Source organism: Mixophyes fleayi, chromosome 6 (genome assembly GCF_038048845.1).
Source record: "Mixophyes fleayi isolate aMixFle1 chromosome 6, aMixFle1.hap1, whole genome shotgun sequence".
Classification (NCBI taxonomy): domain Eukaryota; kingdom Metazoa; phylum Chordata; class Amphibia; order Anura; family Limnodynastidae; genus Mixophyes; species Mixophyes fleayi.
Genome location: NC_134407.1, coordinates 199,685,478 through 199,711,699, shown reverse-complemented (window position 1 = coordinate 199,711,699; position 26,222 = coordinate 199,685,478). Strand labels below are relative to the sequence as shown.

The 26,222-nt window shown below is 41.0% G+C and overlaps 1 protein-coding gene across 3 annotated transcripts in view; it reads right to left on the bottom strand.

Annotated features, from left to right (window-relative positions):
• Positions 1-8,053: 8,053 nt before the first annotated feature.
• The window catches only part of PECAM1 (platelet and endothelial cell adhesion molecule 1), a 55,646-nt gene continuing 37,477 nt past the window's right edge, over positions 8,054-26,222 (bottom strand). The window contains exons 9-15 of one of the 3 annotated variants that reach the window (XM_075177975.1): positions 25,937-26,044; positions 21,878-21,902; positions 21,686-21,756; positions 20,951-21,007; positions 18,272-18,340; positions 12,481-12,503; positions 8,054-8,986 (exon numbers count right to left, since the gene is read on the bottom strand). In XM_075177975.1, coding sequence (XP_075034076.1) covers positions 8,948-8,986; positions 12,481-12,503; positions 18,272-18,340; positions 20,951-21,007; positions 21,686-21,756; positions 21,878-21,902; positions 25,937-26,044 — 392 coding nt within the window. In that variant the 3' untranslated portion in view covers positions 8,054-8,947. Of the gene's footprint in view, positions 8,987-12,480; positions 12,504-18,271; positions 18,341-20,950; positions 21,008-21,685; positions 21,757-21,877; positions 21,903-25,936; positions 26,077-26,222 lie in introns of those variants that run through there. The other 2 variants (XM_075177977.1, XR_012677748.1) reach the window with 2 other exon arrangements.

Here is a 26,222-nt window from a genome sequence, read left to right as displayed (position 1 = left end):
TTAGTGGCGCTATATAAATAAATGATGATGATAGATATATATATATATATATATATATATATATATATATATATATATATATATTAATATATTAGTATTCTGAGTGAGGGGAGTTAACTATGACTCCCACACAGTGCATTAATAGTAAACATGTGGAATATTAGGGACTATGACTATTGTTAGATAGACCAGGTACTTGTGACTAACCCCTTGTCACATGTCCCTCAGACTTAAGTGAGTTCTGTTGACACTCTTTTGCTACTGTGGACCACACTCACTGTCAGTGTACCGCCCTCTCCTCCTGCATACCCTTTATCCCATTGGCTTCTGTGACACTGTCCTCTCCTGATTTGACTCGACCTCCCCACATCTCCCTCTACTTGTTGGGATCTCCCAAGGATCCATCCACAACCACCTCCTCTCTTGGTGAACTTCCGCCTCCAATGCCACATCTACGCTGATGATGCCAAAATGTACTTCTCCTCCTGTGACCTCTCTTCTTCCCACATGTCTCGTATGTCCAACTTACTATATGGATGTCCCAGTGCTTTCTCAATCTCAATATGTCCAAAACGTAAGTCATTGTCTTCCCTCTCTCCAGGGACCCCCAGAGCTCCTCACTACCTTCTCTTCTGTTCCTCAAATATGCTGCATGGGAGTCATCCTTGCTTCCTCACTCTCCTTTATTCCCTACATTCAGCCCCTTCCATAAATCTTCTGCTTCCACTTTTGCAACATCTCCAGGATCAGACACTTCCTCATCTTAGATGCACTAGAAAATCTCATTCATTCTCTTGTTATTTCTTACCTTGACTATTGCAACTTCCTCCTCTGTGGCTTCCCTCTCATCCATCTCTCCCCACTCCAATCTGTCCTCAATGCCACTGCTCGACTTATACTGTTCTACTTCTGCCTTACCTCTCAGCCAGTTGCTAAACTGGCTCCCTGATCTCTACAGAATCTACAGGTCATTCTCCTAACTCATCCCTACTGTCCTACCCTAACTCCTATGCACCCACTGTGCATCACCCTCTTTTGTGTCTGTCTCTCCCTCACAGATTGTAAACTCTCACAGACAGGGCTTACTTTTCTCTTGTTTTACTGCCTTTCCCTATCCTGTCCTCCTTCCACCTTCTATCAGGTAGTTTCTTCCTGGTCACTCCATCTCCTCTTTTGGCATCTCAAGTCCTGTTGTTGTTGTGACCATTTCCTGGGCACAGTTTTGCTGCACACTAGGATGCTCCATAGTTTCCCCAAATCCTTCTGTATTGGGTAATTTCATTGCAGTTTGTTTAATTTGTCGTTGTTTTGTTCTACTTCCTTTTGTATGGTACTGAGGACCTTTGTTGCGCCTTATAAAATAAATAATAATAATAATACAAAGTCTTTGGAATGCATGTCTTCAAATGCAGTGTATAATATACAATACGTGTCTATGTGCTTTTCAGACATGCGCGACAAAATGCATTTCAAACTGATATATAGCAGTTGACAAAAAAAAATCAACGCCTATGTGTACAAAGCCGTAAAGATTTAAGGACCTCTCATTTTGTTACCTATCTCTCGTAGAGACTCTTGGGTCTTAAAACCTTTAGAATCCACTGTTACTTTGCATAATGTTACAATATCAGGATGTTGTAAACGTTTCCTCTGGCTGTGTTCCCTGCTTCTAGTTTATTGTTTTGTGTCTTTTTTTTAAGCACATTTTTAATTTATTCTACACATTTTGTTTTACTTTACATTTTACATTTATTTTTAATGTTTAGACTTTTCGGAAAATTCAGGAATTTTTTATTAACATATTTAAATCGTACTCACTTTTGCTCAATATCTCAGAAAAGGAAATTTGTGCTGTATTTTTATTTGAACCTCCCTGAAAGTCACAGATAACTCCAAACGTTACTTCTTACATTGTTTAGTTAAGGAGACTGATAAAACCATTTTCCGACAGGCTTCTAAAATATGAAAATGAAATATCAGTCTAGACACAACTCACAAGTGATTACAAAAATAATCACTTGATTTGCTGCAAAAATGTGCAGCTTCTTAAAAAAAAAATAGCTTCCTCTACGGTCTGGCTGAAACACCATTCTATGGGGGGAATTCAATTGGTCGCGTTACTGCCAAAAGAAATGTGGCCTGCACACTATTACCATTACTACGACTAGAGTGCGCAATATTACCGTTAATATGGTAATTTTAACATTGATAATTGCTTGCAGCCCTCGGGGCCGTGAGCAAAAATTTGGGTAAAAATGACTGTATTAATGGTAATACTTTTAGCGCCACGTTATCCCTAGAATAACGTGGCCGAATTGATTCTGCCAAGTTTGGCCGGAATTGAATTGAATCGGAATAATGTAGGAACGTTATTTCTAGAATAACGTGGCCAAATTGAATCGGCCCCTGTCACGATCTGCCTACAGCTTATGCATTACATGCTGCCTTGCATGGCAGCTCCTGCCTTTTTGTCCTTATTATTGTATTTGTATTGGCAGTACCTCCATTCACCAGAGGTGCTGCTATTGTGCCTTATTGTGTGCATTAGGGGTTAACCTTCATGTTCATCAATTATCCCATGCACCTGGGTGTGGTTTTCCCTTTATAGACCTGTCACTCCCAGCACACATTGCTGGTTATTGTTGTCCCATCCTGTGATGTCATATCCTTGTTGCAACCTGTGGATTCTTCCTCCTGCCTTGCTCCTCTGGTTCATGCCTGCTTGGAACCTGTTCATACCTCCTGCTTCCCTGCATTAGCTGTTTACCTGCTGGTTTCTAAACATTCGTATTATTTCCTGCATCAGCTTGCACCTGGTATTTACTACTGCTCTCGATTACCTGCTATTTATACTTTTCTGCAAATAAACAGAGTGTTTTCACTATATTCGTGACTCCTAGCTGTACTCCTGTTTGTAACCGTGACAGCCCCTTTGTGTGAATATTTAAGAAGAGCTATGGTTCAAATCCTCTTGTTGTCCATGATCTTCTTGACATGTAATATAAAGCATCGTATGCAGATTTAATTTACACATAACTAAATGTTTGATATGTTGTGTCCATACTAGAAAATGGAATTGACTTTGAGTGTATTGAATAAATCAGACTTAGTATGTTAAATCTTAAGTAGTTTTAAGTTGTAATAATAGAATTATGTTTTAGTATATACAATTGATATTGTGGATCATTTAATATATGATAATTGTTACATTATGTTACGACTCTGCCTATACTTTGTATGTGCCAGCAGTACCTCAAATCCACCAGAGATGCTGCTGTTCTACCCCTGAATATTACACCATGCCTGTAGGAGTTAATCTCCTTACCTGATTAGAACTGCACCTGTCTCACAGCTTCAAATACCTGCCTCAATCTGTGTTCTGTGCAGTTCATTGTTTATCTCTGGCTGCTGTTTGTTTCTCCCTGTTCTAGTTTTGTTCTTCTGCTGTTTGATCATCTGTTGTGACCTCTGCCTGATTTCTGGACTATGCTTGTTTACTTGTGACTCTGAACTCTGCCTGGATACTGAATTCTGCTTGAACTCCTGTTGCCCTGACCTCTGCCTGGTCACTGAACTCAGCTACTCTGTTTGCTTCCCTGGACTGCCTTGTGCCTCCTGGCAATTGGGTAACGCAATATACTTGTTCCTGCATTCAAAATGTATTTGTCATTGCATGAAACCTGTTATTTCTGTCTAGTCCTGCCATTCATCACACCTGTTCATAATTGTGTATTGGAGTATACCTGTTTATCCTGCTACCTGAAATCTGCATATTCCATGAACTGAATTCTTGTTCATCTATTTTGCCTGAATAAAGTCATTTGGTTTTAATACTTCTGTTGCCGGTTCCTGAATTCGCTAGGAATCATAACACATTACATTTATTTAGACTTGAATCTCTATCATAAATTCAACATTATACAACAATGTATTCCGCTGTGTACACATGAAGTGTCGTGGTATATGTTTCAGTTACTTAGATTTATTAATCTTGTTGTTGCTTTAAAATATAGGAACTCTGTTTTTGTTGTTTTTAACTAAGAATTGTTGTTAAATTACGATATGTTCCTTTTAGTTTATGGTCAAGTGCCAGAGGTAAGTGATTGTGTTATCCGTCTGATCATACTTTTGTTACCCATAAGTTGTGGCATTGTAACTGGACAGTTTCTCCTTACCTGCAAGGGGTGAAGCCCTCATCATCTGATGAGGATTTTGATCACCTGTGGCTGGCCTTTTTTAAGACTGCATTTTCCAACAGATCAGTGCCAGTTTGTTTGTCTTTGCTCCTGTCTAATCCCTGGCTTTGTTGTGGATCTTCCGACTGCTGACTCCTGGCTTGCCTGACCCTCCTTTAGCCTGATTCTCCTGTGAATCATCTGGTGCCTCCAGCTCATCTGCTAAACCTGGTATCCTGATTTCCTGTTATTTGTGTTATTTATCTCATTTAACTCTGCAATTGCTACCTTTTGTTTCTATGGGCTTATTATAGCTTTTTAACCATTGTCTGCAGCTAGTTATACCTGTTTGATCCTTGTTTGTAATAAAGGTACTTTGTTTTCAAGTACAAGTACAATCTGTGGTTTTTCACACTGGGAATTTGTAACAAATTTCCCCAGTTTCTTTCTCTTAACTCATTCATACTCGAATCAAAGCACGATCGACAGACAAGCTAAAACACAGTCAGCTAGGCTCACTTGGAAAACTCAGAAATAGAAAGAGCTCACAGGGAACACACAAGTCACCTGTTTTAAACACTGGAGTTCCGCCACACCTCTCTCTCTGTCCCTCAGTGCATCACAGCCACTTAGCACTTTGAGATGTTAGATGTAAAATATCTATGAAATATAAGGACAATTTAATAAAGATTGAAAAAGTCGAGCTTCCTCTTTCATTCTAAGCACCATTTATCGGACCTTAAACCACCGTCCTCAATCTGGCTATTTAAGAAACATTAAAATTATTTTTATTAAAATAAAAATGTTAACACTTCGTAAACTTATTACAATACTACTAAAAATTAACAGTGTAAACCTAGAGGAAAAGGTGTAGAATCATTACATTTCCAAAAAACTGAAGAAATCGGCGAATTGGAACTCTTCCCTTTGCGAAGACTTCATTGATAGTGCTTTCCACATTGATTTTAATGACGGCACCTTCCCCATAAAAAGTAAAGACTACATTGACTTAAAGTAATTTCCCCATAGAACGTAATGAGTTGCACCTGAGATGGCAATCTGCTTACAGGACAAAAGTGTCTGAAACAGTATTAGTGTCCTATGCTTCTCAAAAAGTTTGATAATTAAGGAAATTTACTGGAGGATCTTAAAAGAATACACAGAGGGGAAACAAGAAACTATGGTAAATAAAGTGTTTGGCAACATGTCCTTACCAATGTTCCCTCTAATCTGAGTTATGTGTATGAATTAGCTGTTTTATTTTATTGGGAGCCACCTTTTCATATGGCAGACTTGGTTTTCTACTTAAAAGTATGGGAGCCCAATGTACAAGCTTGTTTAATGAGTGATTTTTATATTGCGGGCTCTTGCTATGCACCACAGGTGAGTTCAGTGAAAGAATTCTGTTTGAAATCGAATTATTTCTAACTATTTCTAAAAGGTGGCAATAATTTTATCTGGCTCGTTTAAGGAGTCTGCATGGAATAAGCTACAACATAGTACATGTTTCTGCTTTTTGCGTTTTGTTCCGCTGCCAACCAAAGACCTACACTATATGGACAAAAGTATTTGTACACACCTGTTAAGTATTGAATTGAGGTGTTTTAATCAGACCCATTGCCAGAGGTGTATAAAATCAAGCACCTAGCCATGCAGTCTCCATTTGCAAACATTTGTGATACAAAATGGGTCGTTCTGAAAAGCTCAGTGACTTTAGGCATGGTACTGTGATAGGATGCCACCTTTGCAGTAAGACTGTTCATGAAATTTCATGCCTTCTGGATATTCCACGATCAACTGTAAGTGATAGAAAGTGGAAGCGTTTAGCAACAACAGCAACTCAGCCACGAAGTGGAAGATCACGTAAAATATCAGATTCCGAACTTCCACTGGCAATAATGTAATCACAAAAACTGTGCGGTGGGAGCTTAATGGAATGGGTTTCCATGGCTGAGCAGCTACATGCAAGCCTCACATCACCAAGACCAATGTAAAGCATTGGATGGAGTGGTGTAAAGCACACTGACATTGGACTGTGGAACATTGGGAATGTTTTCTGTGGAGTGACGAATCACGTTAGCAGTCAGATGGGCGAGTCTGTGTTTGGCGAATGCTGGGAGAACATTTCCTGCCTGACTGCATTATGCCAACGATGAAGTTTGGTGGAGGAAGGATAATAGTATGGTGCTGTTTTTCAGGGTTTGGGCTAGGCCCCTTATCTCCAGTGAAGGCCAAACTTAATGCTTTAGCATACCAAGTCATTTTGGACAATGCTAAACTTCGAAACTTTGTGGCCACAGTTTGGGGAAGGCCCGTCTCTATTCCAACATGACTGTGCTACAGTGCACAAAGCAAGGACTACAAAGATGGGTTTGATGTGGAATAACTTGACTGGCCCACACAGAGCCCTGATCTCAATCCCATCAAACACCTTTGGGATGAAGTGAAACGGAGATTGCGAGCCAGGCCTTCTCGTCCAACATTCATGCCTTACCTCATAAATGCTCTACAGAATGAATGTAGTATGTTTGAGTAATGGTCAATCATCCAAATACTTTTGTCCATAAAGTGTATGTGGATACCAAATATTTTTTTAGTTTCAACAATTGTCTGGAAGAAATAGTGTATTATTAGAAAAAACTACAAGGGTGCCAATAATTTTGGCCAGGACTGTAGATGTCTTAAATAATTTGTAGCACTGGTATTCTCAGGGCCTATAGCCATTGTGTGGCTGGTTTATGTTTCAGCGTTACATAGTGGTAATTCCTGTGGATGACAAGAACCGTGTCACTGCTATTGTAGAAAATAATCTAATCTATACTTGTTTAGCTAGGATGTCCCGTCTGAACCAACTACTGCAGAATGACTTTATTTAGAGCTGAGGTGTCCAACTTATGACCGAATGCTGGATCTGGCCCTTCATGGATTTCCCCGATAACCCCTTAAGATTCTACTTTATGACATGATTTTTTTTATTGCATGTGGCCTGTGAACATGTAGTTATATGTATTTATCTTCTCTATAAATACTTTGACAATGCCGCCTTAAAGTATTACAGCATATACCCGGCGCTGCAGAAGCCTTGTGGCGCCTAACAAATAAAGGATAATAATACCAATAATAATAATACCCAGTGACCTACTTTAGGAGACTTGACTTCCAACAAGAATATGGAATTTGTATCTGTGCAATTAAACTTTTTCAGAGTGGGGAAGAAAATTACATTAACGTTTCATTCCTGTATAGATGTTAATCAAAACTAAATGCGCATTAGAGGCATTCTAGAGAGAAAATGTACTAGAACAGGGCCAGATAAGGCGCTTAGGACACTGCCAAAGGCCCAGGCCATCGATGAAGCAGGTCATGGGCCCAGAGACAGAGAACAGTGACTTTATTAGACCACGGATAGCGAAGAATCTAAGTAAGAAAAGAGTGACTATAGTGTCAAGGGAGAAATCAAGTGGATTGAAATGGAATAGAATCCTGAGGATGTAACATTCTGACGAAAGACAAAGAGCTGAGGTTATTAATCTGCATAATGCCAGAGGCTTCTGAAGCTCCCAAGACATTGGGCACATGGCAGAAGCCAGACAGGCAAGGATAGTCAAGGTGAGTTTTTTAGAGATTCCATCTACTGTTTTCTTTGCAGAACCAACATCTCAGTGGTTAATCCTGTGCATGAGACTATTGAGTTTCTTAGCTCTCCTGTTTAAACGTGATGTTTAAAATGTTACAGTAGTCAAAGTGGGAAAGGAAACATATTTTAAAATGTGATGTATTCAAGCAATGTTGCACGTAGTATAGACCATATGGGAGGATTTTGACAGAGATCAAATGTTCGTACTTACAATCTCCATGTAACAAGGACATGCAAATGATTCATTAGTATAAAATCTTTATTTACAAATCTTTATTTAAAATAAGCCAAAATAAAGCAATGCAGGTTCCAGTGTTCACTATTTTTCTAAATATGTAAGGGAAGAGCAGTAGAGCAGAAGTCAGATATATCAAAACAACACCGTTTATTAAACCTGCACATGAAAAAGGTGATGTAACCATAGCAACCAGAGTCTATTCGTAAAGTTCCTAGTGCAGTTTAGGAAATTAAAGGAAATGTGTTGTTGGTTACAGCACTTTATTTTTCTGTGCTCCAGAAAAATGTCGTCCAATATTTTTAGCTTCTATGATGTAATTATCAGCACATGGAGACACTATCACCCATTTTGTTGAGGTTTCCTCCACATGCTGCTGACATGATGACCAGATAGTTGCTGACTGCTGTGAGTACAAGCATAGGAGACAACTGTACTAAGGAGGAAGTGGTTAATGTGCTTCCACGTGTTGACCTGATTCTACTCACTTAACGTCAGATGGGGGGGATATAAGACCCACAAGAGAAAAGTCAATGAGTCTCCTCATGAAATATATCTTATCATATCTAACAGCATACTTACTAATCACACAAACGTGTTCTCCTGCTCTTGTTATATAACGTTAATATTGTGTTGTGACTTCTGTTAAAAAAAAAAAAAAAAAAGTCTTGAGATGCATTGCAGCTTCCTGGTGTCTCCGATTGTAACTTCGATACTCATGTTGTTTGCAGAGGGACAATTACTGGTGACGGGATGGGCGCCAGGCACGTCACCGTCCACCAGGCTGAGGTACTAGTTTACAAAGGGTACAGCTTTCATTTTTATAAATAAGTCCCATGGAAGAATTTAGAAACATCTGTTGCATCCCTTGTCTAGTGTTGCTCCTCAGAACGTCGGCCATTATGTGTGATTGTTAGCTTCAGGGGCCTCTTCTATTCTCTGCAAAGGAAACAACAAGTGATTTTTATTTTTACTTAATTGGTTTAACCTACTTATGTTACTCTTAAATCTGAAAGAGAACGGGCTAGGTGCTACAAGGTGCTAAACAGGCAGACCCAAGCAGACCTTAGATACGACAACAAATCTATGCATTGGACTGTATCTAGCCAGCTTTATTGACATATTTATGGTCAACAAAATTAAACAAATATTCTTGGAAGCAATTTTTTTGTGTTGACGGAATAGTTCTCCACTCAAATAGTTGGGGTGGGTGTAGTGGTTTAACTAGAGGCCCAAAGGCCTGACACAAAGTTTTGATATTCAAGCAAACCCCCTGAGCCCGCTATGTGATGTCACAGCACTACCCAATGATAATGTGGAATTGCTCAACACTTATTTTGCATTTGGTGTGAATTGGCCCATTCCTGGCTTTGCTACTGGACTCCAGATTGCCACCATCTGCTGGATGGATCGTATGGTGCAGCTTACACGTGTCATTTGTAAACTAGGGATAAGCGACATGGGACTTCTTAGCAACTGCGGTTACAGAAAGGGCTATGTTGCTGGACACCCTCGGAAATTCTATAGCATTTATTTGTGTAATGTATACCTAGTGTTCCCACTGTGGACCAGGACGTTGCGTTGCTTATGACATCATCTTAGGATTTTCCCCTCCACTACACTTCACTCCTCACCACAACGCAGGGGTCAGACTTCCCTACGCCATAGGTTCCAAATCTAACACTGGCGTTTTGTAAAGTGGCCCTGACTGTGATGGGTAATAGCTATATTATAGATGGCGTCTGCTGGGATTACACCGACAGGAAGAGCTGGGCCCGATCAGGGGTGTTGCTTACTGAGTACGGATTAAGAACATGAGAGCTCCTACGTTTCCATATGTAAAAATTACATTTTGTTTGGAACAAAATAATTTAAATGAGATAAAGAGATAGAGAGGGTGTATTCAGGGGGTGTGCGCCACGTTTCAGGAGGTAGCTTTCCCACAAAAGGACTTGATTTCTCCATCTCTGAGTTCCTAGAGATTCAGTCTCGTCCTATACTTCTAATGGGACATATTCTGCACCTTGGAGTTGTACATGTATGGGACAGAACATTCCTAGGCGCTCTTCATCCAATCCACTAAAAGCATTCAAACACCCAAAAGACCTGATTTTCCCTCAATCATAAATAAAAATAACCAAACAGAATAATAAAAGCAGATGATCCTACAGCGGTAGTAGGTTGTACTTTGTGGAAAGAGGGAAACGTAAATTCAATGTGCATTTCCAGGTGTATCTGTAGTGCTAGCACAGACTGATTATCTGAGAGCAATCCACAAGAATTGGGAAGTGAGCATGCACCACGAAATGCGTTAGCTTGACAAGTAGGTGCTAGTGGGTAACTTGCCCATTTAAAGAAGCAGAAGTATTTTTTGTATGCCTTATACATTCTTGCCTACTCTCCTGGAATGTCCGAGAGACTCAAGAGTTTCGGGTAGTCCTCCCGGACCTGCGGGAGAGCAGGCCTGTCAATAGCACAATTGCTGCATTTTGTCGTGGGTGGGCAGTGCCAAAATGGAGCAACTTGTGGTGCCACCATCCCCGCACTTGCCACTTAAATTTGACAGGTATGGCCTTAGAATGTTCATTTTTAGCATATGCTATTGTAGATCATTACCACTTGCTGTTTAATAATAATTATCAACAATGATCTTTTTGTAAAACAAAAATGCACTCTGCTTGTTATTTTGGCATGTTATCGGGAACAGTTTTAGTTTGGTAGCAAATCAACTCGGACACACGTGTTCCTGAGCAAAGTCGTCAGCTAATCTGCAGCCAGCTTTATTCCAGCCATGTCTATACATCTATGTCTCTCTTACCAGTCCAGAACAATACAGCAATATATCAACGTTACAGAACACAAATAAACACATTCCTAATTTAATTTAAGTAAACATATTCCAAGTGAACTACGGAGAACAAAATATAATCTGTAACTGCTGTAAACTTTCTATAAACTTAAATGGGTTACTGTGTAAGGAAAAGGGAGTGATTTCCTTCCTGCAGTTCAATGGACAGGTTTCTTGGATAGTAGAAGACATGGCCTTTGAAAACATATTTAAGGAAATATCTTAACAATGACAAGCCATCTTGGCCAAGAATTACTAGTTACACATTGTTTATGTATTAAATGATGTGTAATGATTCATTTTTCTGTGAGCCATACATTATTTCTCCTTACATTAATGTAAGGATATATTTCAGACTGTCTCACTTTAAAGAGGTATTACACTTTAAAAAATGTTGTATAAGGATGACGAATTGTGTGTCCTAATTTAATTTTTTTTGTTGTTAAATGTTAATGGCTCTGTTAATCAACCACACAAAATAAATGAAAATAAAAAAGTAAAGCCCACTGTACCCTGCCAAAATTTATTGATAGTCTATCCCACATCTTCAGTCTCTATAGGTCATTTACAAACCACAAAAAAAAAACAGCACAGTGGCCTAGTGGTTAGCACTTCTGCCTCACAGCACTGGGGTCATGAGTTCGATTCCCGACCATGGTCTTATCTGTGAAGAGTTTGTATGTTCTCCCTGTGTTTGCGTGGGTTTCCTCCGGGTGCTCCGGTTTCCTCCCACACTCCAAAAGCTTAGTGGTAGGTTAATTGGCTGCTATCAAAAATTGACCCTAGTCTCTGTCTGTCTCCCTCTCTATCTGTGTCTGTGACTGAGTGTGTGTCTATATTAGGGAATTTAGACTGTAAGCTCCAATGGGGCAGGGACTGATGTGAGTGAGTTCTCTGTACAGCGCTGCGGAATTAGTGGCGCTATATAAATAAATGATGATAATGATGATGAAAGGTGTCTCTAATTACGCAAGTGCACCTAATTCTTTGCCAAGCAAATTTCAAGATGCATTTCCTGGTGCTTGGAACCTTCTCTAAGAGGAGAATACGCCTATATTTGTAGAGTAAAATGCACAACAGATACAATGTTGCTGCAGAGTTCAACCTCTCTGTTTAGCCTAATTTATGTATTAAACTAATCCTGAATGTGAGGGGACATTGGGACAGTCTATTAAATGTGACACTGTTGTGCGTTTGAATGTTTTTTATTCCAATGGCCAAAATGCACCTGGAATGAACTTCAACGCCAAACTCCAACTGGAAGGCACAAAATGCATCTTATTATAAGTATAGAGAACAGATCCGCCTGCTCAAAGCTGGTGCAATAACTGCTTTCGCGCAGTGGAAATGGCTGTGTGCGCCCCTCAACAAAGCAAGGAAAGTCCCTAAAAATTTACTCCATACACTTTGGCCGAAATCTGGCCGCCGGTCAAGGATTTTACGCTGTATCTGGGCCAATTTGCGCTTTGTAAATGAAGCCCAGTATGTTTTCTATGACTTTTTCCCAGAATTCAATGTTGTCTGGCGGTAAGGCATTCAGCGCAGTGAAAAAAACTGCATTAGAATCTGATACAAATTTGCTTACATTGACGTTGCTTTCAACAGCATCTGCAAAAGACAAGAACGACAGGGTTTTAATCAGATTTTTTTTCTCCATGGAACAGATTATTTAATACATTGTATAATACTAAACAGAAATTATTTTTACAGATTATTTACATTTTAAAAAAAGCTTTTACTTCGTTGTATAGCGTCCCTTATTTAATATGTCAATTGCAACCTTTGTCATTAATTCTGCATAGAAAACAGCAGTAAAATTAACAACTGCAAGCATTGAGAAGATAATATGCAACACACAGAAGGGAGTCAGTAATTAGTTACACTTCATTACAAAGCATTGATAAAAAAACACCATTCATATGAAGCCACTGTATTTTTTCATGTTGATAATGAAGTACATTTAGCTGCCTTGAAGAAAAAGCACACAAATGTCTTAGACATATTAAGGATAGAAGAGACGTTGTATTATAGTGTAGCTGAGCCTTGTTCCTGCTCTGCTTGTAGTGGTTGGTGCCAATAATTTTTTACAAACTGCATTTAATATTTATCTATGGAGTTTTATGTTATATATAGTGTAGTTTCTAGAAAACTTAAATATCTATGATTTTAGATGCACTAGACTGTCTCTTTTTCTGATGCAAATGACTCCACCACCTCATTTCCTATCTCCCCTCACTTAAGCATATTTCCTCTCTTACTTGCCTCTACCTCATTCTGTCTCTCACCTCCCTCCATCTCTTCTCCTCTCTCCCTTTCCTCCATCTCATTCCCTCTCTCTGCTCCCTCCTGCATATTTCCTATCTCCCCTGCCTCCACATCAATCCCTCTCCCCTACCTCAACTTCATTTCCTCTCTCTCCTCCCGCCACCTCATTCTCTCTCCCTTCCATTCACATAATTCCATCCCTCCCCTTCGTCCACCTCATTCCCTCTCTCCGCTCTCTCCACATCATTCCCTCTCTCCCTTCCCGCCACCTCATTCTCTCTCTCCCCTCCCTCCACTTCATTCCCTCCACCTCATTCTCTCTCTGCCTTCCCACCACCTGATTCGTTCTCTCCCCTCTCGCCATCTCATTTCATCTCTCCCCTCCATCCAACTCATTCCCTCTCTCACCTTCCACCACTTCATTCCCTCTCTCCCCTCCCATCATTTCATTCCCTTTCTCCCCTCCTGCCACCTCATTCTCTGTATCTCCCCTTCCTCCACTTAATTCCTTTCTCTCCTCCCTCCACTCCATTCCCTCTCTCCAACCTCATTTACCTCTCCCCTCCCGTCATCTCATTTCCCCTCTCACCTCACTCCACCTCATTTCCTCCCTCCACCTCATTTCCCTCTCCCCTTGTTCTACCTCATTCCCTCTCTCCCTTCCCTCCACCTTAATACCTCCCTCCCTTCAAGCCACCTCATTCCCTTTCTGTCCTCCCGCAACATCAGTTTTCTATCTCTCCCCTTCTTCCACTTCACTTCTCACTACATTTCTCCCACAACCACCTCGTTTCCTCCCTCCCCTCCCTCAACCTCATTCCCTCTCTCCCCTGCTTCCACCTCATACCCTCCCTCTACCTCATTCCCTCTTTCTCCTCCCTCCACATCATTCCCTCTCTCCCTTCTCTCTAACTCATTCCCTCTCTCCCTTCCCTCCAACTCATTCCCTCTCTCCGCTCCCTCCAGCATATTTCCTACCTTCCGTGCCTCCACATCGATCCCTCTCCCCTACCTCAACTTCATTCCCTCTCTCTCCTCCCGCCACGTCATTCTCTCTCTCCCCTCCATCCACATAATTCCGTCCCTCCCCTCATCCACCTCATTCCCTCTCTCCCCTCCCTCCACCTCATTCCCTCTCTCCCTTCCCACCACCTCATTCCCTCTCTCCCCTCCTGCCATCCCATTTCCTCTCTCTCCTCCTTCCAATTCATTACCTCTCTCGCCTCCTGCCACTTCATTCTCTCTCTCTCCCCTTCCTCCACTTCATTCCTCTCTCCCCTCTTCCACCTCATTCCCTCTCTCCCCTCCCTCCAACCTCATTTCCCTCTCCCCTCCCTCCAACCTCATTCCCTCTCTCCCCTCCTTCCACCTCATTCTCTCTCTCCCCTTCTGTCACTTCATTCCCTCTCTCCCCTCTCGCCACCTCATTCCCTCTCTTCCCTCCCTCCAACCTCATTTCCCTCTCCCTCCTGCCACCTCATTCCCTCTCTCCCCTTCTGCCACTTCATTCTCTATCTCTCCCCTTCTTCCACTTAGTTCCGTTTCTCCCCTCCCCCACCTCATTCCCTCCCTCCCCTCCCTCCACCTCATTTCCTCTCTCCCCTCCGTTCACCTCATTCCCTCCGTCCACCTCATTCCCTCTCTCCCCTCCCTCCACCTCATTTTCTTTCTCCCCTCCTTCCACCTCATTCCCTCTCTCCCCTCCCTCCACCTCATTTTCTTTCTCCCCTTCTTCCACCTCATTCCCTCCCTCCACCTCATTACGATGTTCCCTTCCTGACACCACAATCCCTCTCTCCCCTCCTGCCACCACATTCCCTCTCTCCCCTGCTGCCACTTCCCGTTCTCCCTCTACCTCTCCCTCCTCACCTCTCTAAGTCCCCAAACTGGATTACACACAGAGGGATTTACATTTGAGTTTAAAATAAATCTAGGAACTAATAATAGAGTAGCACGAGGGATCACTGCAGACACAATTGTCCGGGTCTTGCCATTACTCCTTTATGCTATGTCTTCTCTTTTTTCTTTCTCCTGACCATGACCTCAACTGTGGGAGCAGCAGTGAGGCACAAGAACCAAGAGATGGTACATAAGAGGCACCGGACAAGAAGGGAAAGATAATAAGAGAATGATGCCCAGTCTGGGTTCACACACCATTCGATGAAAGCTTAAGAATTTACTTTTAAAAAATTGGGCTGACTTGGTACAGCTACACATGTGCTTTATATTCATGTTTAATCCATTTACCACTTTCCACACTTTATACATGTCCCCCATGCTGTCTGTTAGTATAAATATTATTAAAGGTTTATAGCCACAAACATAATGTAATAGTTTCCAGTGAATGTTCTCAATCTTCTTTGGAATAGCTCATGTTTATTTATTGTCCACCCCAGCTCTGCGATCTATCAGACCTAGGATCTAGGAACATGAAATCTGAACCGTATATTCTACAGCCAGACGTGTATGATACTGCCCTTATCTGAGCTAAACAGTTTTCCTGTTCATCCATCAGGAAGAGCGGGAGCTTTACAAACAATTAAGTGTTTTAACTGTTCCAAAAATAACTCCTGACTCTCTCAGCCTGTTTTGAAGGCAGGCAGGTGGAATAATTTATACTTCGTAATGTCAAAATATCTCGGAACTTGGCTGTTAACTATTATTCATCCGCTGTGTATATGAGAAGTGTCAGGATTACAATCATGTGACAAATGAATGGCAGCACAAAGAGAAGCCGTAGAAAAATCCCATATATCATAGTTTGTGTCATCTCACATGATAGTCAACTGTGTGTATGTGTGTGTGTGTATAGGGGAGTGTTCACCGTTACACAAATGATAGTGCAGCATGTACCCCTATATGAGCATTGCAGACTTTAGCCTAGCAGACGCTCAAGGTTCAGAAGGGATTCTGTGTATGGAATGTGGAAGGAGTCTGACATGTTTCAATGGACAATAGAGCTAAGGATGTGGCAGACCCCCAACTTCCTCTCACTCCAAAAAATAATAGGAGAATTTCAGGCAGAACACAAATAATAGGGTGAATTCCACAAGGAATATTTCAGGCCCAAAAGACGTCTGGTAAATTCTATGCCAAAATTAATTAGGTGAGTATTCTGCGGAACAGTTTTGAAAATTTGTCTAATTTCTAGATACCGTATATCCCTCCCCACTAGTCCAAGCCAAACATGATTGTAGTGTGAAAGCATTATCACGCCTCAATGCGATTGAAAGGAGAGTTGTGTGAGAAGATAGAGATGATGAGGAAGAGAAGACAAATAATAGCACATCTCCTGAATAGTGAGCTCTGAAAGCAGTCTTGCACAACCAGGAAGGAAGTTATATAAAGTCCTTTAATGATAATATATAAGAATATACATGTATATTTACACCTTCAATTTTACATTACACAAATGAAAGAAGAAATAAAAAGCATATTGTTAGAGTTCCATTAAGCAACCACAAATACACTGCGTATGCATTTCCAAACCCAATAGTCTTGAGTTTAGAGTTATTCCAGAGCACCGGGTTAACCAAACAAGCCGTTTTAAACTCAAAACAGATTAGTAATCCAATCCATTCAATTGAACTAGCACAATACCTGTAATTATAAACTACCTGAAACCAGGAACTAGCACAGGATCTTTATGCACCAACTGCCCAGATCTAGGAACTAGAACTTTACCTGTAATTAACAGCGACCTGGAGTCAGGAACTGGCACGGTACCTGTATCCCCACCAACCGCTAGATTTGCTTTTAGGCTACCTTATGTGTTGTGTAAAGACACCATAGATTGCAAGCTTTTTTGACCAGGGTCATCTTTACCTTCTGTTCCTGACATTGTATCTCATTTAATTATCCCCTCAAGGTACAATACTGAGTAATATGTTGGCATCTTATACATAACAAAAAATAATAGTACTTGATCAACAGTATAGAGTAATAAATTCCATGTCATTTGTAAGAAGAACTATTACTGATATTAGGCCAATTCTTCAAATATTATCAGATCAGTTCACAAAACTTTTATTTGTAGCACCAGCCCTGTACTGAGAGATACCTGTTACCAAAGCTGTATAACCAAACTGAATAAATAAGCATTAACTACATAATTCTTGACTAACCCACACTTTCCACTGGGCCTTGAAAAAAGAAAAGCAAAAAAGCAATCCTAACTCCAGGGGGTAAATTTGTCAAACCTTCTATAAAGGAAAAGTGGAGGTGTTGCCCATATCAAACAATCAGATTCCAGCTATCATGTTCTAGAATGTACTAGATAAATGATAGCTAGAATGTGAATGGTTGCTATGGGCAACACCTCCACTTGTTCTTTTTAGAAAGTCTGATATATTTTCTCCCAGGGGTGCAGTCACCGCATTGCTGCTAGTAATCTGCTCCAGAAACGGGTTTTAGAGCTCTGGCTGCTTCTTATTCATTGAACTTCAAGGGTTGGGTCCGAGATCTCAACGGGAGAGATAACGACATTTATCCCGATCCCACTGGCATTGCTGATTTTGATGTCAACATTTTGACTGTCTGCATTTTCATTGTAGGCGATCACAATGTCTGCATTTTATCAGTGTTGGGAAAATTGAAATACCGACATTTAGCCTGTCAGCATTTTCTTGTTAGCAGGATAACTGTCTGTATTTCTTCCGTCAGAAATATGACTACCACCGGAAATCCAAATGGCTGCTGCAGTTCATGGAATGAGAAGCAGCCAGAGGTCTAGTAACAGATTATTGCTCCAGTAATCTCCAGATCTTTACTGTACACTGAATGCCAGAAATCCAGAAGCAGCAAGGAGGAGGACTTTCAGGGAAGGTGAGAACATGACTGTTTCACAGCAGTATTAGGGAAGTTATTCAGAAGACGCAGGTGTCTTGGGAGTAACAGATTGTAGGCACTGTTCCAATGCTTAACAAACACAGGAATGGTATGGACAGGGCACAGGCAGGTGGACTGGGGGATTAAACGCTGCATTCACAAGGTCACTGCAACAGCCACACAACCACTTATGTTCACCGAAATTAGAGTTAGATACAAGTTGTATACTCCGTATTCTGAAATCAGTGTGAACACGGTAAATACAGAGCAGAATAAATCATCACCTTCATGGACGTGTGGGCTGGGATCATCCACTTCTGTGTACTCGCCATCATGGTTTTGCTCATTATTTCCTAGGGGAAAAAAATAAAAATATTGAACCTGTCCATAATCCCATCGTAAATACACAGTTCAACTTATCCTCAATCAAATGGCACTATGGTAACTATAAACCTTTATCCATTTCTTAAAACCAGGACGAACATTCCAAAAAGTAAATAAATGCTGTTGCTAGGTGATGTCTTTCACACAAATAGAATCACCAACTGCCTCATCATACAGTCACTGTGAGGAGCGTTGCTAAGCCGTGTAATAAGCAGTGGGACATTTTGGAGGAAGACGAGTCTACTTTTCTAATGTCATTCGGAAAAATATAGACACAGTGCAGAAAAATCCCTTATTCAGAAAATCGTGAACATTCCAGATAATAGATCTTTTTACTTTTGAACGATCTTCTCCAGTGAAATATAACAAAGTCTCAAAAGCTTTTACGGTAGCTGGAGAAGTATGGTATTAGGCGTCCCAAGCACTCAAAAACAATTATAAAGTTATTAACAGCTGCAGGTAATACAGGATTACTATGACTTTCTAGCAAAAAGACAAATATTATTTAAGTGTATCTGTTCACTAGGTGTTAACTTTGTATCAAAAAGTATTTTGGCTGATTGAGATTCAGATCTGACACAATAATGACATTTTACCAAGTGAAAAAATAGAATAGACAATGATCCAGTAACATTTTCGAGAAGGCACCAAACTGGACCTGTACTTCAACGTCTGATTACCAGCTGAGACTACACAAGTATGGTCTTTGAATCAATATATTTAGAGCGTGTGACTACTTACTACTACATATGTGAAAACCTATAACCAGGACCTGGTAAGTTGGTCAGCTGGCTAATACATACTTGCCAACTTTACAAAGTTGGCCTCCGGAGATCCCGGAGGGGGTGGGGGGGGCTCAACGAATCGCATCAATTGGCCCCACATCGTTTTACGGCATGGGGCAGGCCCAATATCTCGTCATGGAGGCTTTAACTCCTGCCCACTTCACTAGGAAGTGGGCAGATGCGGGAGAGTGCCCCACTCTCCCCGGAGTCCGGGAGACCAACCCGGAATTCGGGAGTCTCACGGACATTCCGGGAAAGTCGCAAGTATGGGCATAACATCATAAATTACGCTGATACCAAGTTAAAATCATGTGAGCAGATACTGTTGCCTGTGGTTTTGAGTGTGATAGACAGATATCTCCTAAGGAGGGAAATATAGTAATTTACAGTCACTGAGGTTGGCAAGATAAGTGCGGTGACGGTGAGAGAAGTAAGGTTATGTGAAGAGGAAGGGGGAGATGACAGGATTTTTGGAGGAGTAAAAAATATATATAAAACAAGCAACTGTTGCCAATAAAAAAATCCGTACTTATGTGAAAAAAGGGACTATTATAAGGACACATATGATACTAGAGATTGGTTAAACATATTCCGATTAATGTTATCCCAAAATAGAAAAATAAACTAGATGGATTAGCTCAAATGGACAGAACTTCAAGTAAGAATGGTGCTGCTACATGACAACATTCCTGTTAATTATGAAAATTAAATAAATTGTGTGAGATGGTTTTTAGTGAGCAAACATCTGATAACCTGTGCAATGTGTGAGTAAAAAAGCCATTGTTACAGAAAACAGGACTCGTGTCTCAATGTCGTATTTTCTTACACACCAATGCCTTCACATTGTAATACAGCACATTATATGCAGAAACTGCCAGTCATGTCAATGACAAATGACAAGCTTGTCATGCTGAGTAAATAACCAGCATATCCTACATAGGCAAACCAGGGGGGTTTCCTAGTGCCTGGAAACCCCCCTCAAAACCTGGGGCACTGTATAATTGAGGCGGCTGGACCCTGCTCCCACTTCACACAGCTCTGCTTGAAAATGTAGTGCATGCAGCATTGCCCATGTATATTATGGGGATAGGAAGAGTTGGAGAGCAGCCAAGCACTGTCTAATATTATAGCTATGCCCCCATGCATGCTGGTCACACCCACTGGGGGCGAGGTGTGGAAACCCCCCTCTACAAATCCTGCATTTGCCCCTGTCATATCCGGCAATTTAAATGTCCAATATATTATACGCAGTAGATAAAAGACCAACATACCATGCCCAGGACATGACCAAAATATCATTCAACATGCCCACTTTCTGCCCTTGATGTTGATTATGCCAGGTCTGTGCCATTGGAATTGCAATGGAAATTAAATATTCCTCTTAATTTCCGATGCAGTCTATTAATGGATGATAACAATACATGTCAGCAAGTACGACAGCGCACAGAACCATAGCCAGATCGCTGATCCATGGGATAGAATGTTAGCTGCATTGTTTCACGCTACAGGGAACATTACAAACATTAATCAGGTATCCCACAGGGAGAACCAGGCACCTGTTTTACTAAAAATATGTCATAAAAACAGACTTATCTTTTAATCTGAGATGTGCCAAAGCAATTACACTTGTCAGAGCCAGAAACATTGAGCACAGTCCTGGAAATGTTTGGTAATAGATCCAAGCCCGGTGACAGATGTAGAGGCAGAACACCAATCCACAATTACAGAAGGAGAAAAGGACCCATCCCATTTCCTGTCTGACTCATTAGAGACAAAATAAGACTATAGTCATACCTATGTTGTCCTCTGCTGTTTTCAGAATATGGAGCTCGTCTTCATTTTGGATGCTGCCTGGAATGAAGCATTAATATGAAACGGGACCTTGTTCCAACAAGCTGGTTACATTAATTTCATTACCTGATTATTTAAAGGGGAACACCAACTTCAAAGAATGATATAGTTCAGGCAGAATTGCTTATTTGTGTCACCCTTAGATGCAATAACAACTATGCTGGCTCCAATACACAGACGTGAATGTGTCTTTTGTTGTAGCCAAGGCCAAGAAAACATACAAATCTAACTGAAGAGTAGAATACTCTGAATGTGGAGTTCCCTTTAATATCGCCATAAACCCATGTTTTTCAAACACTATCATCAAATTTATTTTATTTTTGTTTAAAAAGCCATTTACAAGTATATAGTGAGTAGCTATGTTATGTTGGCACAAAGAAGTCTGAAATGTTACAGCAGATATGAGTTGCTTATTCAACTGAGCAGACAGAGAATGACTGCCAGATTGGCAGACATGCACTCTGTAGCTTGGATGATTCAAATACAGGACCAGTGCCACATCAGCTCAAATGCCTGCACAAGCGGCTTTTTGACCAGTATCAGAACCCATTATCACATATTTATTTTTAACAGAGCTGCAGTGGAGCATCGGGTTAATACTGAATAATGTATTTTGGTTAATGGTTCATATCTGACCATTTCAATATTGTGGGTTTAGTGCTCCGTTAAACGGCTTACCAACATACAGGTTACCGGTTTTCATTTCCACGTCTGATTTTTCAGTGCTTGAATTAACAGCTTTTGAAGTTCTGGAAAGCAATGAGAGGAAAAACAAACCTATTTATTGGAAAATCATTACAATTTAAAATGTTATCCCACATTAAACAAAAATATGGCCATTACAAAAAGTATATATTTTATACAACATACCTTTTATCATTGTAAATGTCTTTCCCTGTGAATAAAATGGAAAAGGAAATAAGTGAGTATATACTTTCAGAATTTAAAGATTATACCACACTAAACCCATAATTAAAAATAAGGCAAGAACCCATACTGTACCTTAGACAGTACTTTATATTGATAACTTTGTATTTCTGAGTTAAATAATATTCCCGAAAACACATAAGTCTGTAAGCTTAACTAAATCTTCCCAGCATGCTGTCTGTCCCTTCAGTTTTGCTGACACTTGATATTTTTAAATACTGCATAGGACTGCAGACATTCTTTATCTTGTATAAGGCTGGGTATACACTACAGGTTTTTCACCCGATTATCGTGCCAATCACAAGATAAACAACCGTTAGGTCAGATCGTATTAGTGTGTACGCTCCCACGATCATGTTTTATCGCACCAATGCATATCCTATTGTTTCATTTAATTTTATAACCGCACTAAAAAATCTCTGTAGATGATAGAACGATGTCGGTCAAATTCTGCAGTGTGTACGCACTCACGACCAGCAGATCTCCATAGAGTTTACAAAGTCACGATAAGCCATTCAGCTCATGGTTATGATAAATGAAGAGCATGTATCTGAAAGTAAATCCTGTAAAACGTGTATAGTGTGTACACATGTATCGGCATGCTGATCAGCGCTTTGGTAAAATCGTTAACGATATTATTATTATTTTTTTATTTATTGGGCGCCACAAGGTGTCCGTAGCACCGTACAGGGAAAAACAATATCACAGTACAAGGTGAGACAGCACGGTACAAGTAACAATAAGCACAGTAACTCAAAGCACAGCTAGAGGAAGGGGCAGGGGCGGTGGGGGGGTGGGAAGATCTGCATACGCTGGAAGCCTGAGCCCAAGAGGGAGGGCACGGATGACAGGAAGAGCCACAAAGGGGTGTAGAGAAAAGCGAGAGGAGTCAAGGGGGCTAAGTAGCTGGAGAGCAGAGTTAGAAGTGGTGGAAACAGAATGAGAGATGACCCTGCTCAAAGGAGCGTACAATCTAAGGGGAGGGATAGACAGAGAGATACAAGGGTGAGAGGGAGAGAAGGGGGGAACGGAGGCAGAATCGGGGAGGGGGAAGAAGGGGGGAGAGGCAGAAGATAAGGTAGGTAGTTAAGTGGGAAACTGGAAGGCTTTTAGAAAAAGGTGGGTTTTTAAAGCTTGCTTGAAACTGGACAGATTGGGGGATGTTCTGATGGAGCGAGGGAACTTGTTCCAGTGGAGGGGGGCAGCGCGGGAGAAGTACAGATCGAAGGGGAGCGAGATGGGAGTGGGCGTGGCCAGTGAGAAGGTTGCAGTAGTCCAGGAGAATATGGCAGAGAGGCAGGTGGACACTAGAGAGAAGGGAGGGAGAGAGATCAGGAGAAGAGAGGTAGAGTTGAGTGTCGTCAGCATAAAGGTGGTACTTGAGGCTGTAAGAGCATAGGGATAGATTTTCTGTAGTCTGTGGCAGTAAAGAAGCCACAGTGAAGAAGCTTGAATGTGAGTAACAAGTTAGCATGTAGCTATAGCAGAAATACAGATTGGAAGATACTCAAGGTCAGTGATGTTACTAAGTTTATTTAGAAAATAGCTGCCATGCTGTTTATTCTGTAACAGCCCCATTAGTTCTAGCCAGAGGCGTAGGAATGAAAATTTTCATGGGGGGGGGGGGGAAGACCAAAGACTACTATAGGGCCTGGAGCCACTTTTTCTTGCATTTGGTATTTCATTTTATGACAGTTGTAACAGTGACTGTAGATGTTTCAGGAGTTGGCCAAAAAGGTATTTATACATTATTAAATAAATATTATTATTACTAATATTGACTATCAATTTGTACAATAGCTATTAGAAAGATAGATAAATTCAATTGTTCATTTTAAAAAATGTACATTTCTCATAGTCATTAGACTAGTTTTTATTCAGGTTTCACTGACAGCCCAATCTCATTTGATTGGGAGTATTTTTAGAACTACAGTCACTGCCTCACTGATTATGGTATGTGCAATAAATTTAAATTGCTATATCTCATGCTTGTCACTAAACGCACCACACAAAATTCAGGGTAAAAGTAAAGTGAATAATTGTTCATCATCAGTACAGGTTATTTATTAAATGCTTATGAACGGAACACTCAAGAGTTTTTCAAATATACAAATCAATCAATATTTATTTAATATATACTAAGGCAGTTTATAATTTAAAAAAAGTTTCATAAGTTTAGAACAGATACCATCACTTAAGAGTACCATGAATGCTTTTGTGTAGATGTTAATGGGGGGGGGGGGGGGGGGGGGGGGGCGGAGGGCACAGTCTTTGCCCACCCAAAGGAAATCATGGGGTGGGGGGTTACTGCCCCCCCTGCCCGCCCTCCCCAGTTCCTAAATCCAATAGTTTGTGTCAATAATTTGTGTCAATATTTGTGAGGCCATTAATAATTTTTTAAATCAAAACCACAAGTTCTATTAACTAAAACCAAAAGTGTGAACACTATAAATATGTATGCTGACAAATGATAAATTATCTTTACTAAATGGAAAGTTATCAGATAATGCAAACTTCTCCTCCACTAATTAATGAGAAAGAATACTTAAGAAAATGGCAAGTGACATACGGACAAATCCGAACACAGCAAAACAATTTGCAGCCCTTGTCTAGTGCTGTGTAAGATAGATTACTGCATATGGGTCTAATTCAATGGATCCACACACATGACTGCATCCTGCACCCAAACTCACATTAGGACAGGGCTTCCTCCTGAGACTAATATATGTTGTTTCAGTATGGATGTCTCGTGCCCCCGTGCATTACAATGTACATAAATCTGGATGACCTTGTATCTACCATTTTCTCCAGATCACTGCAGGGAGAGCTGGATTAGGTCTCTTCTATACATCACCACAAAGAGATCCAGTGTAACAAGGATCTAGTTGTAGCTGAATTGTCAGTGTTCTAATAGTGTAGACCCCAATTATAATGAATCTGTTTGTGCTGGCAACTGGGAAGAAATAACAATTGACAAGCATATAGTGCAGAATGTAGATAGCAAGTTGGAGGTATGATCTTCGATTGTCCCCACAATGATCCTGCTTCAGTTTGACTGCAGTCTAACATCACTAAACTCTTGGGGGACCCTGCTTCTTTTACTGTTTCATTCTCAGACCTCCATTCCTGGTCCACACAAGTGGACAAGTCCAGGGCCCTCTTAAGAACATCTTGGGCCCCCGGGCACAGCAGTGCACCGGGGCCCCTATATATACAAAAAATATATAATGATTATATATATGGGCCCTGCAGCCCAGGGGGGCCCGTCGGAGGCAGCAAAAAAAAAAAAAAACCTGGAAAAAAAAATAAAAATACTTACCTTGCGGTCAGCTGGCGATCCGGCTCCCTCCATGGTCTCCTCCGTCGCGCTCCGCAATGGATGTCGGGCGGGCGTGATGACGTCACGCCCGTCATGCACTGCGAGCGCCGCACGGAGGAGGAGACCATGGAGGGAGCCGGATCGCCAGCTGACCGCAAGGTAAGTATTGTCTTTTTTTTCCTCCAGGTTTTGTTTTTTTTTTGCTGCCTCTGACGGGCCCCCGGGCACCTGCCCATTGTGCCCAATGGGAAAGACGGCCCTGGACAAGTCACTACCTCCCACAAGATGAACACACTCATATCCTGAAATAATCTGTACTGCTGTGAGCATTCCAATAAACTGACAGGCTATAAAGTTGTTCTACCACCTCTTTCTTCAGACAGATGGACAAACAGGAGATGAATACAGCCAATATAAGGGTGCTCTGACCCTATTCGAAGACACATTTCAAAGTTATTATCTAAATCCAAAGCAGACTTCCCTGATCAAGCTTTGACTAGTCATGAAGGTCTGCCCAACTTGACTCAAAAGAGAGGAGAAGATTAAAGGCTAAAGTTAGAAAGGATTTGAGAAAACTGATACATTGGGATCATTCTGGAACAGACGTCAGAAATGTGGGTGATAAATATCACCAGCTACAGTTAAATGATTCCTTCCTCTAATACAGGAGAAAGATAAGTTACCTTTTTTCTTCTTGTCCAGGTAGAAGTACAGAACAATCGCTACCGCAGCCACAATAATGAGAAAGATGAAGGAGCCGATGATCCCTTTCTTCCAGGTGGCGAGAATGGCTGAAAGCAGAGACACACCGATGAGATCCTGGCTGTGAATGACAAATGCCTTACTCTGGAATGACTGCAAATTATACATCATTGGCACAAAAAAAAGTTTAGAAAGCTAGATTCCCCATTTGAATACAGATGGGGAAATGGATTCAACCGATTCTGTTATTCCGCTGATATTACTATT